Genomic DNA, 12,685 nt, shown 5'->3' with positions numbered 1-12,685 from the left:
CCTCTGAATTGTAGTGAAGTAGAAGTACAAAGTAGCACAAAATACTTGAGAATACTTGAAATACTTCAGTAAAGTATAAGTCTCTCAAAATTGTACTTAAGCACAGTACTTGAGCAAATCTACTTAGTTACTCTACACCACTGATAGGGATGAGAAGTGTAGCTACTCAATATGCAGAATGGATCATTTCAGAACAATGCTATTAATATTATATTAAATAATTATCTGTGCATTATTTTGTAAATCACTTCGGTGCTGCAGCTGATAAAGAGGGGCTGATTTGTATTTCTTTGTAATCTGCCAATCTATTACACTGCATCATAGCTTTTTTTATCTGAACCTGGAAAGTAACAATTCAGTAAAGGTATCAAATATGCACTGGAGTAAACTTATTTATTTCCTACCTAGCATTTCAAACGAAGATGTAGAAAATTGTTAAAATAAGTTTACTTCTGCTGTAATAAAACTAAATCCAAAGATACACAAATTGTCATTCCTGTTGAAGGTGATCAAGCTATCAGGTAAGAAGCAATAATAGAGAATTTACAAATCAAGCAAATAAAATAAACACACAAACTTGGACTTGGTTTATAAAATGTTTTATTTATGTTAACATAGCTGATACATAGGGATTGGAACAGTTCCACAAGGCTTTTGGGGACTACAATTGAATGAATAGTAAAACAATAGTGGCCCAAATCTCTAATGACAATCACTGGACAGACTTAAATCACCCACTTATAGGATGTGTACAAACCTGCATTTAAAATGACTTAACTTGAGACTTTGACGTGTGTTACAGCATTTGTTCCCATTCCAGTGTAATATCTCCAGAGACATGCATTACAGAATTGTCTTCTTCCCATTGAAAAGGTCCCAGCATTTGTTCAGACAAGCCACAAGATCCCCCCCCTCCCCCCAACAACAGGCATGCTTCAGTGAAAGAGTGGCATCATTACCAGGGCAGAAAGTGAGGATCTAACCAATTGGCACTACTTTGCTCTATTATACTATATGCATGTATAGTGCACTAGCTTTCCCTGCAATATGAAACGCTTGAGGTTCAGCTGCTGTAACCGTACCACGTAATTGTGTAGAGACAGACACACTTTAAAAACGGTATGGGAGAAACTAATTTTTATATCGAACATTAATTATTTGAAACAAATCCAAACTGTCTCAACTGATTTGATAAAGCATCCAGTTGAATGATGGGACTATAGTTTTCTTGCCTTCTAAAATGAGCTAAGGGTCTGATACCATGTCAAGCTACTGATCACTTTTCTACAGCTGAAACTGCACAAATGGGGAAGGCTAGGACAAAAACAAACCAAAGGAATGGAGGGTTTCTCTTTTCACCAGTTGCCAAAATCTACATTATGAAAAGAATTATTTATTCATTATTATTTCCTTACATGATTCTTTTCAGCAATCAGTTTCATTGGTAGAATGTTTGAGTGGAGCAATAAGGAATGAAGGATGTGTAAAAAGTTTTTTTTTTTTTCTTCCTTTTGTTGTTTTTAGAGATGACCCCAACATCAAGGGTTAGCGGGTTTTAGTTTTCATTTTCAGGCTCTTGCTGTCCATCAGCATCGCCATCCTCCTGACTAGCAGCGTCTGATGTCCATAACTGAGGAGAGAAACACAAATGTTTGAAATTGGGAAACTTTACTGAAACAGGCAATTTGACAATCTTAGTAGTTGTATCAGGTTACAAGTTTCATTTTTTGGCCAGACCATGAATCAGGATTCACACCCATTTAAGTATAACAGAGTAAAAGGACCCATAGTATCCTGACCCATTGTGGGCTTCATTATTGCTTAGTTTATGAGACGTTTGCTGCTTGGGGAGGACACGAATCATTAACCAGTGCAAGTGGCTAAGAAAACTTCAATTAGCATGACTGCTGATTGGGAGGCCATTGTTGGGAATTCATTTCTTTAACTGTTAATGATCATCCGAGGTTAGAAGCAAAAGAACAAGTGATATAGTATCCAATAGGCTGTCCTGCGAATGTATTTTTTCCTGATTTACAGACTTGCATGAAATGTGTTTTTTATTGTAGTAGCTTGTTGCTGTCACGTGTTTTGCCCCCCCCCCCCATCTCATCTGTAAGGAGGATGTACATTTTGTTTAAGAAATTAGCTTTTTTTTCTCCATTCTGATGGCCCATCGCAAGGCTATGGCTGGACCTATGTTTTGTTTCACAGCTGGATGATAAGCAATTGTCATTCTTTGACAAGGCGAGCGAGGTCGAAGTTTAAGAGCCACGGTTCACTATTCATTTAAAGATGGAAAATGTTTAGCTATAGTTACTCAATGATAAGATCTATGTAGACTCCGCTACCAGAGTCCTCATCACCGAGTATAATCCTTGCGTCCAATTGTTGACACAAGAAATACGGTTTCCTAAACCCTTTGTGATTTCATGGAGAGTCTATCCTGAAGTGTGTGCCATTACACTCATTGTTACGGTTCATCACGTCTCAGCCCTTACTATGAAATCAGGCCTTGCCTTTAAGTGAAACAAGTTCAGCAAATTTGAAAAATACAGAGACTATAAGACAGAAAATTATGCAAATTTAGCACAATTGTTACACATTGAAGATCATTTTTGTGCCATGTGAGAACAGAACACTCACTGTCAGGTTGTCCCTGAGGAGCTGCATGATCAGAGTGCTGTCTTTGTAGGACTCCTCACTTAGCTTATCAAGGTCCGCTATGGCTTCATCGAATGCCTGTAGGCGGAAAAGAAAATGTTGATACATGCATCATAGTACACCTGTAGACGAGGTAGAGTGACTGATGAAGTATACAGACCGTTTTAGCCAATTCACAGGCTTTTTTGGGGGAGCCAAGGATCTCGTAGTAGAAGACGGAGAAGTTAAGCGCCAGGCCCAAACGGATGGGATGTGTGGGCTGCATGTCAATCTTACTGGTTTCAAACGCCTTCTGGTACGCCTCCTGTGAGTCCTCAATGGTCTCTGGAAGATAACAATCAATAAATAAAAAGGTCAATGTATGTTTTGAGAGATAAATGGATATTAAAATATGAAATGAAACTGTACTTTTAAGTGGATTTAAAAATGATATTAGGGAGAGAGCTACAGACAGGATGGGCTCTTCAAAACTTTGAGGGACAAAATATTGCATTGTCAGTTTTCTTGTCATAAGCTATTTAAGCTGGCTTTTGTTGTTCACATTACAAAGTTGTTTTATCCAAACGCAAAGGTTGTTTGGGGACATTTAAGTGGAATATTGGAATAAAGTTGCACAATGACAACAGGTCAGCACTTCCTCTGTTTACACCTCAGAGACAATATGAGTATCAAAAGATATGCCTATGGAAAATGCCTGTATAAGCAGACGGTTCCATAATTGGATCTGAAATGCAAATCACTAGTAGGAGAACAGTGAGAGCAGGTGGGGAAGATTTATTTTCAATTCCATTTAGAAGATTGAGGTCAATTAGCTGCCACCCAAAATGTCTTCCTTGGCATAATTTCCAGCTCTCAGTTTGGACACACTACCATTTTGAGGTTTAAAAAAAGGCACAACCCTTTAACATGCAAAACACAACTGGAAATCTAAATTACTACCCACTTCAAAAACAGTACATTAAAAGAGAAGCAAAGTAGTAGGACAAACAGACAATTTGACAGGAATGAGTCAACTTGCTTTTTTTGTCTTCCCCGGCGACTTCGGCAAGGTATCTATAGTAGTCCCCCTTCATCTTAAGATAGAAGACTTGGCTGTCGGAAGTTTTGGATTTTTCAATTAAATAGTCATCCAGCAGTTTCTGTGAAGATGGAGAAAAAAAAAAAAACAGAAAATATTTAACGGTAAGATTTGGCACACTGACATTTGACTGACATGAAGAGAGACGAATATTAAGATGATGTTTGGAATAAACACAAAACAGCAGACACATTATGTATTTAGAAAATAGTTTCAAACAACACGGTCAAAATGGGCACCATTAGTGCGAGAGCAAACACTAAATAGGTGGGGCTCACCCATTCAAAGTGTCCTACTAGCACCCATCCACCAGAGAGCACTACTCCCTTTGCCTTTATGGCTGCTCAGCTCAATGAGTAATGAGAACAGTTCTGCTCTATTAGGAGACAAGTGCATTGGCTTACTGTGTGTGAGCTAAAGCTTAAGTCTCTCCTGTTGGAGTTTCTACAAGGCCAGGCCTCAGATGTGTCCCAAACTCTCTTTTGCCCGAGAGTACACACATTACTCTCTGTGTGTTATTGCTCAATCCTGTCTTGTTGCAGACAAGACTAGGCATAACCATTTCATACCCTACTGACATTTACTAAAATATCAAAGTCTGGGGTAAGATACAAGAGCTGCCTGCAGGTCATCAATCTCCCCATTATTACTTGGAACTGCAAGACAAAAACAAAGGGACCATTAATGTGTATGTACATTTAAATGTCAGGTTCAACTTTTGCTGGCATGTCCACATATCTGCATCATTGAAACCATGGCGTATGCTCAAATTAAACAATTGAATGAAAAAGGCCCGATACCGTAATCCTAACTACAGTTTTGCTAGGACCTAAATACGTTTGATCTAAAAATTAAAAAAAAGAGCCATCCCATCCAAATCTGGGGAAAAGAATCTTCGATTTTCTGTGCCAAACCCAACCCAGGAGCCACTCCCCAGTCATTTACTGACACAAAGATTAGCTCAGCCAGAACCCATGTAAGTCTCAAGTGCTAAACATTCCTCTATCCTTAAATGCTCTACACAATAGAGGGGTAGCATGACTATGGGTGTTTTAACACAATGCTCTGATTTCAGGCACCAGGACTAAGTAGTAAGCAAAAACTGGCTGTGGATCAAAGCCTGGCTATATATGTCTTTAACATGTCAGGAATTGATTAATTTCCTTTCATCAGACATCAAGGTAAAGTTTGCGGTGTCTTTTTGTGAAGAACAGTGAGCCGCATGAATTTGCTCAGCTGGCCTCCCGTCTAGTCTATGAGCCCTACATTCACATCCTGTGTAGAAGCTGTTGCTGCTTTTGAGCTGAGATGCAAGAGCTTCTTTTTTTTTTTAAAGGAAACCAAGAAAGAAAAAAAGGGGCAGACAATCCTCTTACTTGACTATTTCGGTGTCTACACTTCTGCCTTTGTGGGTGCATAACTTACCCGTCAGGTTTGTGCAGACAAGTTAAGGCATGAGGACTGACACACCCTTCTCTGCTGACAAACTCTCAGTCAACACTCAACAGCAGAGATACTGAACGCTGAGTCACAGCTGTGTTGGTGCGTATTGTCAGGAACACGTATGGAAATCTGGTTGAACAAGAATACCCCCTGCAGCATTTCAGTGCATTTGTAAAGACAGCAGCAAATGGAAAGGATTTCAATCTTTCTGCTAAACTTCAACCCAGATGTCCTCTAATCCATTATCAAGGCTGGGTAGAAAAAAAAAATGCAACGCACCAATCTGTGCTGCTGCATTAGATTTAACAAGAGGTGAAAATATAACACCACCCGCCTAGCATTGCAGTAAAGCTATGCTTTTAAATGGGAGTGTAATGTCTGAGAATGCATTTAGCTCCACTGTCAATCACAGCATCATTGGGTTCAATAAGTGGCTCTGCGGGCAGGTGTCACTTTGATGATCTGTACAAACTGGGCTTCAGGGAGTGTATGAGTTGTTTAGGCATGTAATTCTTGCACTTGGCTGACCACATTAAGCCTCTATCTGACAGATGGGACTACATGGAGACTAACACACCACAGCTTTATAGAGCAAGAGAATATAGCATATCTTTCCTGCAAGTGTACCGACTTTTCTCTCCACACCTCCAGACCCACCTTGCTGGTGTAATCACTATGACCTTTTGTCAGTTCACGCTCTCACAAGATTTCAAGCTCATTGTTCTAATTCTAGATTCCCAAAAGACATCAACAGTGGGAGGACTACATAATACTTCCTTGTGCTTTGTGGCCACAGTTGTTCAGATGAGCTTACAGGAAACAGGGAAGATGTAATTGAACACATTTTTTATGTATAAGTACATCTACTTATAAAAGTATTTTCCTAAATATCTAAGCTAAATCAGATATTTCTCTTAACACACTTTTAAACCTCACCCCTTCGCACCTTGCCTCGAGAGTACGAGCATGCATTAAACCATACTGCAGCTATTGAAATCACTAATGGAACTTGATTATATTATCGATTATGGGTTTTTTTTTCAGGGGGATCTTTAGCTGATATGCAGATAACAGTATAAAGGAGAGAGGCTGGAGCCTTAAACATAAATTGAAGAAATTTGATATTTTACCAGGACGTCGTTGCAGATGTCTTGTAACTCGGTTTCCACCTTCACCCGATATTCCTTGACCATCTTCTGTTTACTCTCAGTATCATCGCTCTTAGTTCCTATACTGGCCAACACCCTCCATGCAGAGCGCCTCGCCCCGACCACGTTTTTGTAGGCGACGGAGAGCAGGTTCCTCTCTTCGTTTGACAGCTCTACTCCCAGCTCCGTAAGCTTCTTCATCCACTGTGCCATGTCGTCGTAACGCTCAGCCTGCTCGGCGAGCTTGGCCTTTGTAATAAGATCCGATCTATCCATAGTTTTTATGTCTTTGGAGACGGATGGACAAGAAATCCGGAGGGACACTACAATCAAGGACTGTTGAGTTAAGGAATGGGCGTAGCAAGGGATCGACGGTGTTGTTTCCCACAGTAAGGTTACAAGCTGCGTAAAGGAGAATGTTTAATTAGTAGGTGTAGATACAACTATTACGTTATTCAAATGGGGTGCAAAATGGCCCATCGACTATCATGACATGAAACAACATACATCCGCCTGGTGTGGTGCTGGAAAATGGTACCTAGGTTAACAGCAGTCATTGAAATGCGTTGAACGAATAAAAAAAAACGTTTCCATACACTGTATTACTTCAACAACAATTATCTTATATAACAATATTAAATAAGATCCAGCTGTGCCTTTACACACGGTTTATAAGTCGGCTAACATTACTATCATTGCAACAGCAACCCGCCACAAAAAGCTGTCTGCTGCTGCTAGCTATGTAAGTTAGCAAAAGCTAGTTGGCGTTAGCTACATCGGCCACTCCTTTAAAAAAAAAAAAAAGTCACGTTAGCGTTGCTCATACTAAACACTAAACGAACGACAATATCACACTTCGGTGAACAACAAGCGAGCATATTCTTAAAGGGTAGGAACAAGAAAAATTACTTATCGTTACTGACCTGCTGAGGTCCAAATTTGCTCCTGAAATTGATCCGATTTGAGAGGTTGCTCCGAAAGGCAAGAATGGCAACAGCAGCGAAAATACAACTGAACGTGCTAAAATGGGGCGGGTCAACCTGATGTCAACTACCCAATCATTAGTCGAAATCTCACTCGATTGACAGGAAGATGTAGCAGTGTAAACGAATAGTTGTGTAGCGCGGGGGAAAGAGGCGGTCCCGTCTGGGGTAGTTTGATGGACCGAAACGCTGCAGCGGCTGGGGCCACGGGGTTTCCTCCAATTAGAGCAAGGGATGAAGACGTCATCGCATTGCCATGGTGATACTCGTCCAATCACTCGCAGCTTTCACACGCCGTAGTTTGCAGTAGGCGGGTGTGGCACACAATTTGCCTTCTCAAATCTTTATAATTATATTTATATTATTTATATAACCAACATAAACCATGAAGGTACCTCTCACAAGAATGGTCTGCATAGTCAAAACCTGGTGTAGCTATTTTGTCTGTGCCCTATACCTCCATTGTTGTCCAAAGATCTTATCAACAAACAAGGAATACAATAACCTAGAGTAAGAAACCACCTTTGATAATAAAATGTTTACTTCTCTTCTGAAAACATTCTTATTTATGTAATTTATGTCATCTGGAAATAAAAAAAATGAAAGTTACATCTTTCTCTCTTCTTGAAAATGAATGACTGTGCCCCACCCAGTTGTGACAGTTTAAATTAGGGCCCTTAACAAACATTTACTCAATGAACATTTCTCTCTATTTATACAACAGAAGCGGATTTTGTTGTACTGAAATACAGCCTGTCTTCTGTAATGGTTTGCCGTGTGTAAAGTAGACTATATTCAGATTTGTTTGTGCATCAGACTATTAATGATTTTGTGAGATTTCCTGACCATAATTGGTCATTGTGACATTTCTCCTAATCATTTTAGTCATTAGTGTATTTTAATTGTGTATAACAACAGGGCATATAGGTAATAAAGAGGGGTCTGTGGATAACATCCCATGTGTTATCATGAATCCCCCTTGTTTTAAGTAATGCTGTCCTGTTACGGTTTACTTACACAACTTCATCTTTTACAAATATTAAAGGACAAAGCATATAGATGAACACACTCAAGTTGTCTCAGTGATGGACTATATTTTTCAACTGTGTGTTGTGAATGAATATGGCCTTTGTACCAGTACCCCTGAAAAGGATCAGTTTAATCTCAGGAATGTCCCCCCATGGACAACTGAAATTATACCTCTGACCTTTTGGCAATAGTTGATCAGACACAGATTGACTTAAACATGCTGTGCCAGGCAAAAAGAAAATGGTCATCATTTACCCATCCTCTGTTTTTAAATTCTTGGAGAAAACCTTTATTTTTCTTTCAGGCCTCCTCAATAAATAAAGAATCAACAACTGAGAAGAATTCTTGAGGAATTTGAGAAAAATATTGGCTGTGTTAAGCTACCGAACAACGATATCAAAACATGTGGTATGCCTACTCAACTCTATGATATTTTTGTACTTAATTTCCCAAACTATCTTGTTTGCTTTCTTCAAAATCTGTCAACAGACACACACACACACACACACACACACACACACACACACACACACACACACACACACACACACACACACACACACACACACACACACACACACACACACACACACACACTCACATCACATGTCAATCTGTCAGCTATAACAGCTATTTGTGCGTATATCTATAATAACCTAATCGTTCAGCGCACAGCCTGAAGTGGCTCAAACATCAGATGTGTCTTGTGTCTGCCTAAATAAATATGGGTGTACATTTCTGATCAAATCTCATGAAGCAACAGCCTCCCTGTTCCAATGTCTAATGTGAGATAGTACTTTCTCATACACAATTAGACCTGCTCATTCTGACCTTTGTGCTTGCTCTATCCCCACCTTTGCTTCAGCCACAGAGGAAGACAGGGTGACAAGCTGCTGATGTCATGAAATGACGTTGGCTTACGTAATGTGTAGAAACCCCCCAGGGTTTTGCTTTAAGCAGAAACCTTTCTGCCTGGCAACAGCTCTCTTTCAGTGGCTTTGGTCAATATGATAACTACACTATGTATACAATATGTGACAAACCAATAATATGAATGATAAAGAAGCTGTAAAACATATCAATTAATATCAATGAACTGGTTGAAAAGCATTACAAAGAATAAAATACAGACCAGGAAATGACTTGTGTATTTACTTAATGTTTACAATTATCTATTTATTCGAAGTTGATTTCCATTTATTTGGTATTTCATAGAAGTATTTTTTCACACAGCTTTATATATTTGTATTTACTTTATTTTACACAGTAGTTGGCTCAAGGTGAATGAAATCATTTTTTGAAAGTTAAATAAGAATCATAAACCATCCTATGGTAGCTGCTTGTATAATTGTGTGCTTAGTCATACACCCCAAGGTGACCACAGTTATTTAACCTTACTGACAGGCAACAGTGCAGCTCCAGCTTAAATGAGATGTAATCGAAGCCAGTGATCAGGACATACAGTCAAACAGCTTTTATTCTTGATAAACATGCTCTGTTTTTTATAACATCAAAATGTTCAAAGTGTACAACATCAAAAATATACGTAGCATGAAGTAGCAGGAAATGGAAATACTCAAGTGAAGTACAACATGCTTAAATGCAGTAGGCTACTTGAGTAAATATACACAGTCCACCACAGGTTAATGACTGGATTACATTTATATGTCACTCCCAGACTAAAGGTTGATAGACAAGGTTTGTGAAGGATAACGCATTTTTAAAAAGCTGTAAAAAGTTGTTTTTATTTACTTTGTGACTCCTTTTCTCTTCACGGTCGACTGCAGGCCTGCTCTAGCAGCGACTTCCTGGTGGTGAAGCCGGCTGTCTGATGCGGTCGAAAGCCTCGTTGGCAGTAAGGAATCACTGGTGATATGAGGAACAATTCTGAGCTGTTATATGGGTAACTTTTACAATCAATTATATTGTGTCTGTAGTACAGATTGGAGCTTACCTCTTCAATCACGACTGTGCTCTTTTTCAAGATGCTTTTAATGTAAAAATAAAAAGATATGAAGACATCCATCATATATTATATCTCTGGCTGTTTCTGGATTGATTTGTTTAGTTGATAATATTGCAGGTGCATTTTGACCTTTATCTTATGTTAGGGACTGTTAGGAAAAACTACACAATTGCTAAACATGGACACATATTTTACATGAAGTATCAACAAATAAGTTAATACAAATGATTAAAAGTAAATTAAATTAAAATAATTCAATTACACAGCCATTTTATATTGCATTTTATGGTCTCTAGTGCATGTACTGATGTGAGATCAAATGTTTTTGCTCTTATCACTCAACTGACAAACACACAAATCTAGAGAATGTCGAAGAACTGGTAACTGCTGTGAGTGAATGTGCCTTAAGAGTTGAGGCAGGTCACATATTTAGAAAAACAGTTTCCATTTTGAATCAAATATTTACTTATTCAACATGACAGCAATTTAAGTCAAACTCTGCGAAATATCTAAAATCTTCTCCGAAATCATAGATGATCTATAGTCTGGTGTGGCAATTAACCCTATATTAGGAGGATATCATTCATTTTGCATCATACATACAGTGGTATGCAAAAGTTTGGGCACCCCTTAGGAAAACCACTGCATCAGTTTGTCACTTGCTGAGCTTTTGAAGCAGCAACTTCATTTTAACATATGTTATACCTTATGGTAACAGAAACATCTCAGTAGTGAAATAACTTTTATTGGTCAAACAGAAACATGTTTATGTGCATTCAAACAAAAATAGGCATGTGCATAAATTTGGGCACCCCTAAGAAATAATTCCATTAATATTTAGTATTGCCTCCTTTTGCTGCAATAACGGCCTGTAGACGCCTCCTGTAGCCACAGACAAGTCCCTTAAGCCTGGCAGGTGGTATTTTGGCCCATTCTTCCACACAAAACGTCTCCAGTTCAGTCAGGTTTCTTGGCCTCCGTGCATGGACAGCCTTCTTCAAATAAATCCATACATTTTCAATGATGTTAAGGTCTGGGGACTGGGATGGCCATTCCAGAACATTGTACCTGTGCTTCTGCATGAATTCCTTGGTGGATTTTGATCGGTGCTTAGGATCATTGTCCTGCTGAAAAATCCAACCCCGGCGTAGCTTCAACTTTGTGACTGACTCTAGAACATTCTTGTCAAGAATCTCCTGGTACTGTAAGGAATTCATGTGGCCCTCAACTTTAACAAGTTTTCCAGTACCTGTGCTAGCCACACAGCCCCATAACATGATAGATCCTCCACCAAATTTTACAGTGGGCAACAAGTTCTTTTCATTGAATGCAGTGTGTTTTTTTCGCCATGCATACCTGTTCATGTTATGACCAAATAACTCAATCTTGGTCTCATCTGACCACAGTATTTTGTTCCAAAATGCTTCTGGCTTGTCCAGATGTGCTTTTGCATACCTCATGCGACTCTTCTTGTGATTAACACTCAGGAAAGGCTTTTTGCACATCACCCTTCCAATGAGCTCTTCCTGGTGCAAAGTACGCTGGATTGTGGAACGGTGAACAACTACACCATCAGCAGCCAGATGTTGTTGTAGTTCTCTGGAGGTGGTCTGTGGCTTCTCTGTGACCATTTTCACCATCCTTCGCCTGTGCCTTTCCCCTATTTTTGTCGGCCTACCACATCTTTCCTTCACACGGACTGTTCCTGTGGCCTTCCATTTCACAACTACGTTTCTGACTGTGGAGACAGACAGTTTAAACCTGTCAGATAATTTTTTGTACCCTTCTCCTAATTTATAATGTTGGATTATCTTAGCTTTCAGGTCAGTGGAGAGTTGTTTTGAGGTCCCCATCTTGCCACTCCCTAAGAAAGAACCTAGGCCAGGCACAGCCAGCTATTACCTATGTTAAATAGCCTTTTTCATGATTGGTTCCACCTGTCTTTGTAATTGAAGGTCTAATGAGCTAATCAAAGCAATTTTGTGCAGCAACCTGTCAGCTATAAATCCGTACAGGTGTTGAAATGAATGCTATTTATAAGGGTGCCCAAACTTTTGCACATCCCATTTTTTGCATTTTATTTTATTATAATAAAACTATGTAATGCTACCCTAAGAATTTTGGTCTGGAAAACACTAAAACGTCTACATCTTTGTAGGAAAACAAATGTTGTTGCTGTGATCTTCTATTATAAAGGAAAAGCAAATTGTCATGAAATCTCAGAGGGGTGCCCAAACTTTTGCATACCACTGTAAATGCTATGCTCAAATGAGACTTTTTGTCATGAATTTGCTACCTTTTCAGTTACAGCAATACAGGAGAGGATGCAAAAGCACTAATTGCTCTAGACATAAAATAATATTAGGTTTAACATCCT

General features: G+C 39.1%; 1 protein-coding gene across 1 annotated transcript; it reads right to left on the bottom strand.

Annotated features, from left to right (window-relative positions):
* Positions 1–583: 583 nt before the first annotated feature.
* On the bottom strand, positions 584–7,484 carry LOC134881235 (14-3-3 protein beta/alpha-B-like). The gene is made up of 6 exons (XM_063908420.1): positions 7,254–7,484; positions 6,313–6,732; positions 3,680–3,800; positions 2,822–2,985; positions 2,644–2,739; positions 584–1,630 (listed from the first exon to the last, which is right to left on the bottom strand). Exons 2-6 carry the CDS (start codon positions 6,604–6,606, stop codon positions 1,556–1,558), a joined length of 750 nt encoding a protein of 249 aa, XP_063764490.1. The 5' UTR covers positions 6,607–6,732; positions 7,254–7,484; the 3' UTR covers positions 584–1,555.
* Between the last annotated feature and the right edge of the window lie 5,201 nt (positions 7,485–12,685).

Source organism: Eleginops maclovinus, chromosome 19, assembly GCF_036324505.1.
Source record: "Eleginops maclovinus isolate JMC-PN-2008 ecotype Puerto Natales chromosome 19, JC_Emac_rtc_rv5, whole genome shotgun sequence".
NCBI lineage: Eukaryota > Metazoa > Chordata > Actinopteri > Perciformes > Eleginopidae > Eleginops > Eleginops maclovinus.
This window is presented reverse-complemented; position numbering and strand designations above follow the sequence as displayed.

Bases quoted from the DNA above. Each gene is read 5' to 3' on its own strand.
- LOC134881235 (XM_063908420.1), bottom strand. From the start codon at position 6,606: ATGGATAGATCGGATCTTATTACAAAGGCCAAGCTCGCCGAGCAGGCT. The intron at 2,740-2,821 runs GTCTGTATACTT...TTCCGCCTACAG, and splicing joins CCTGTGAATTGGCTAAAACG to GCATTCGATGAAGCCATAGC. The intron at 1,631-2,643 runs GTGAGTGTTCTG...TTCTCTCCTCAG, and splicing joins TCCTCAGGGACAACCTGACA to TTATGGACATCAGACGCTGC.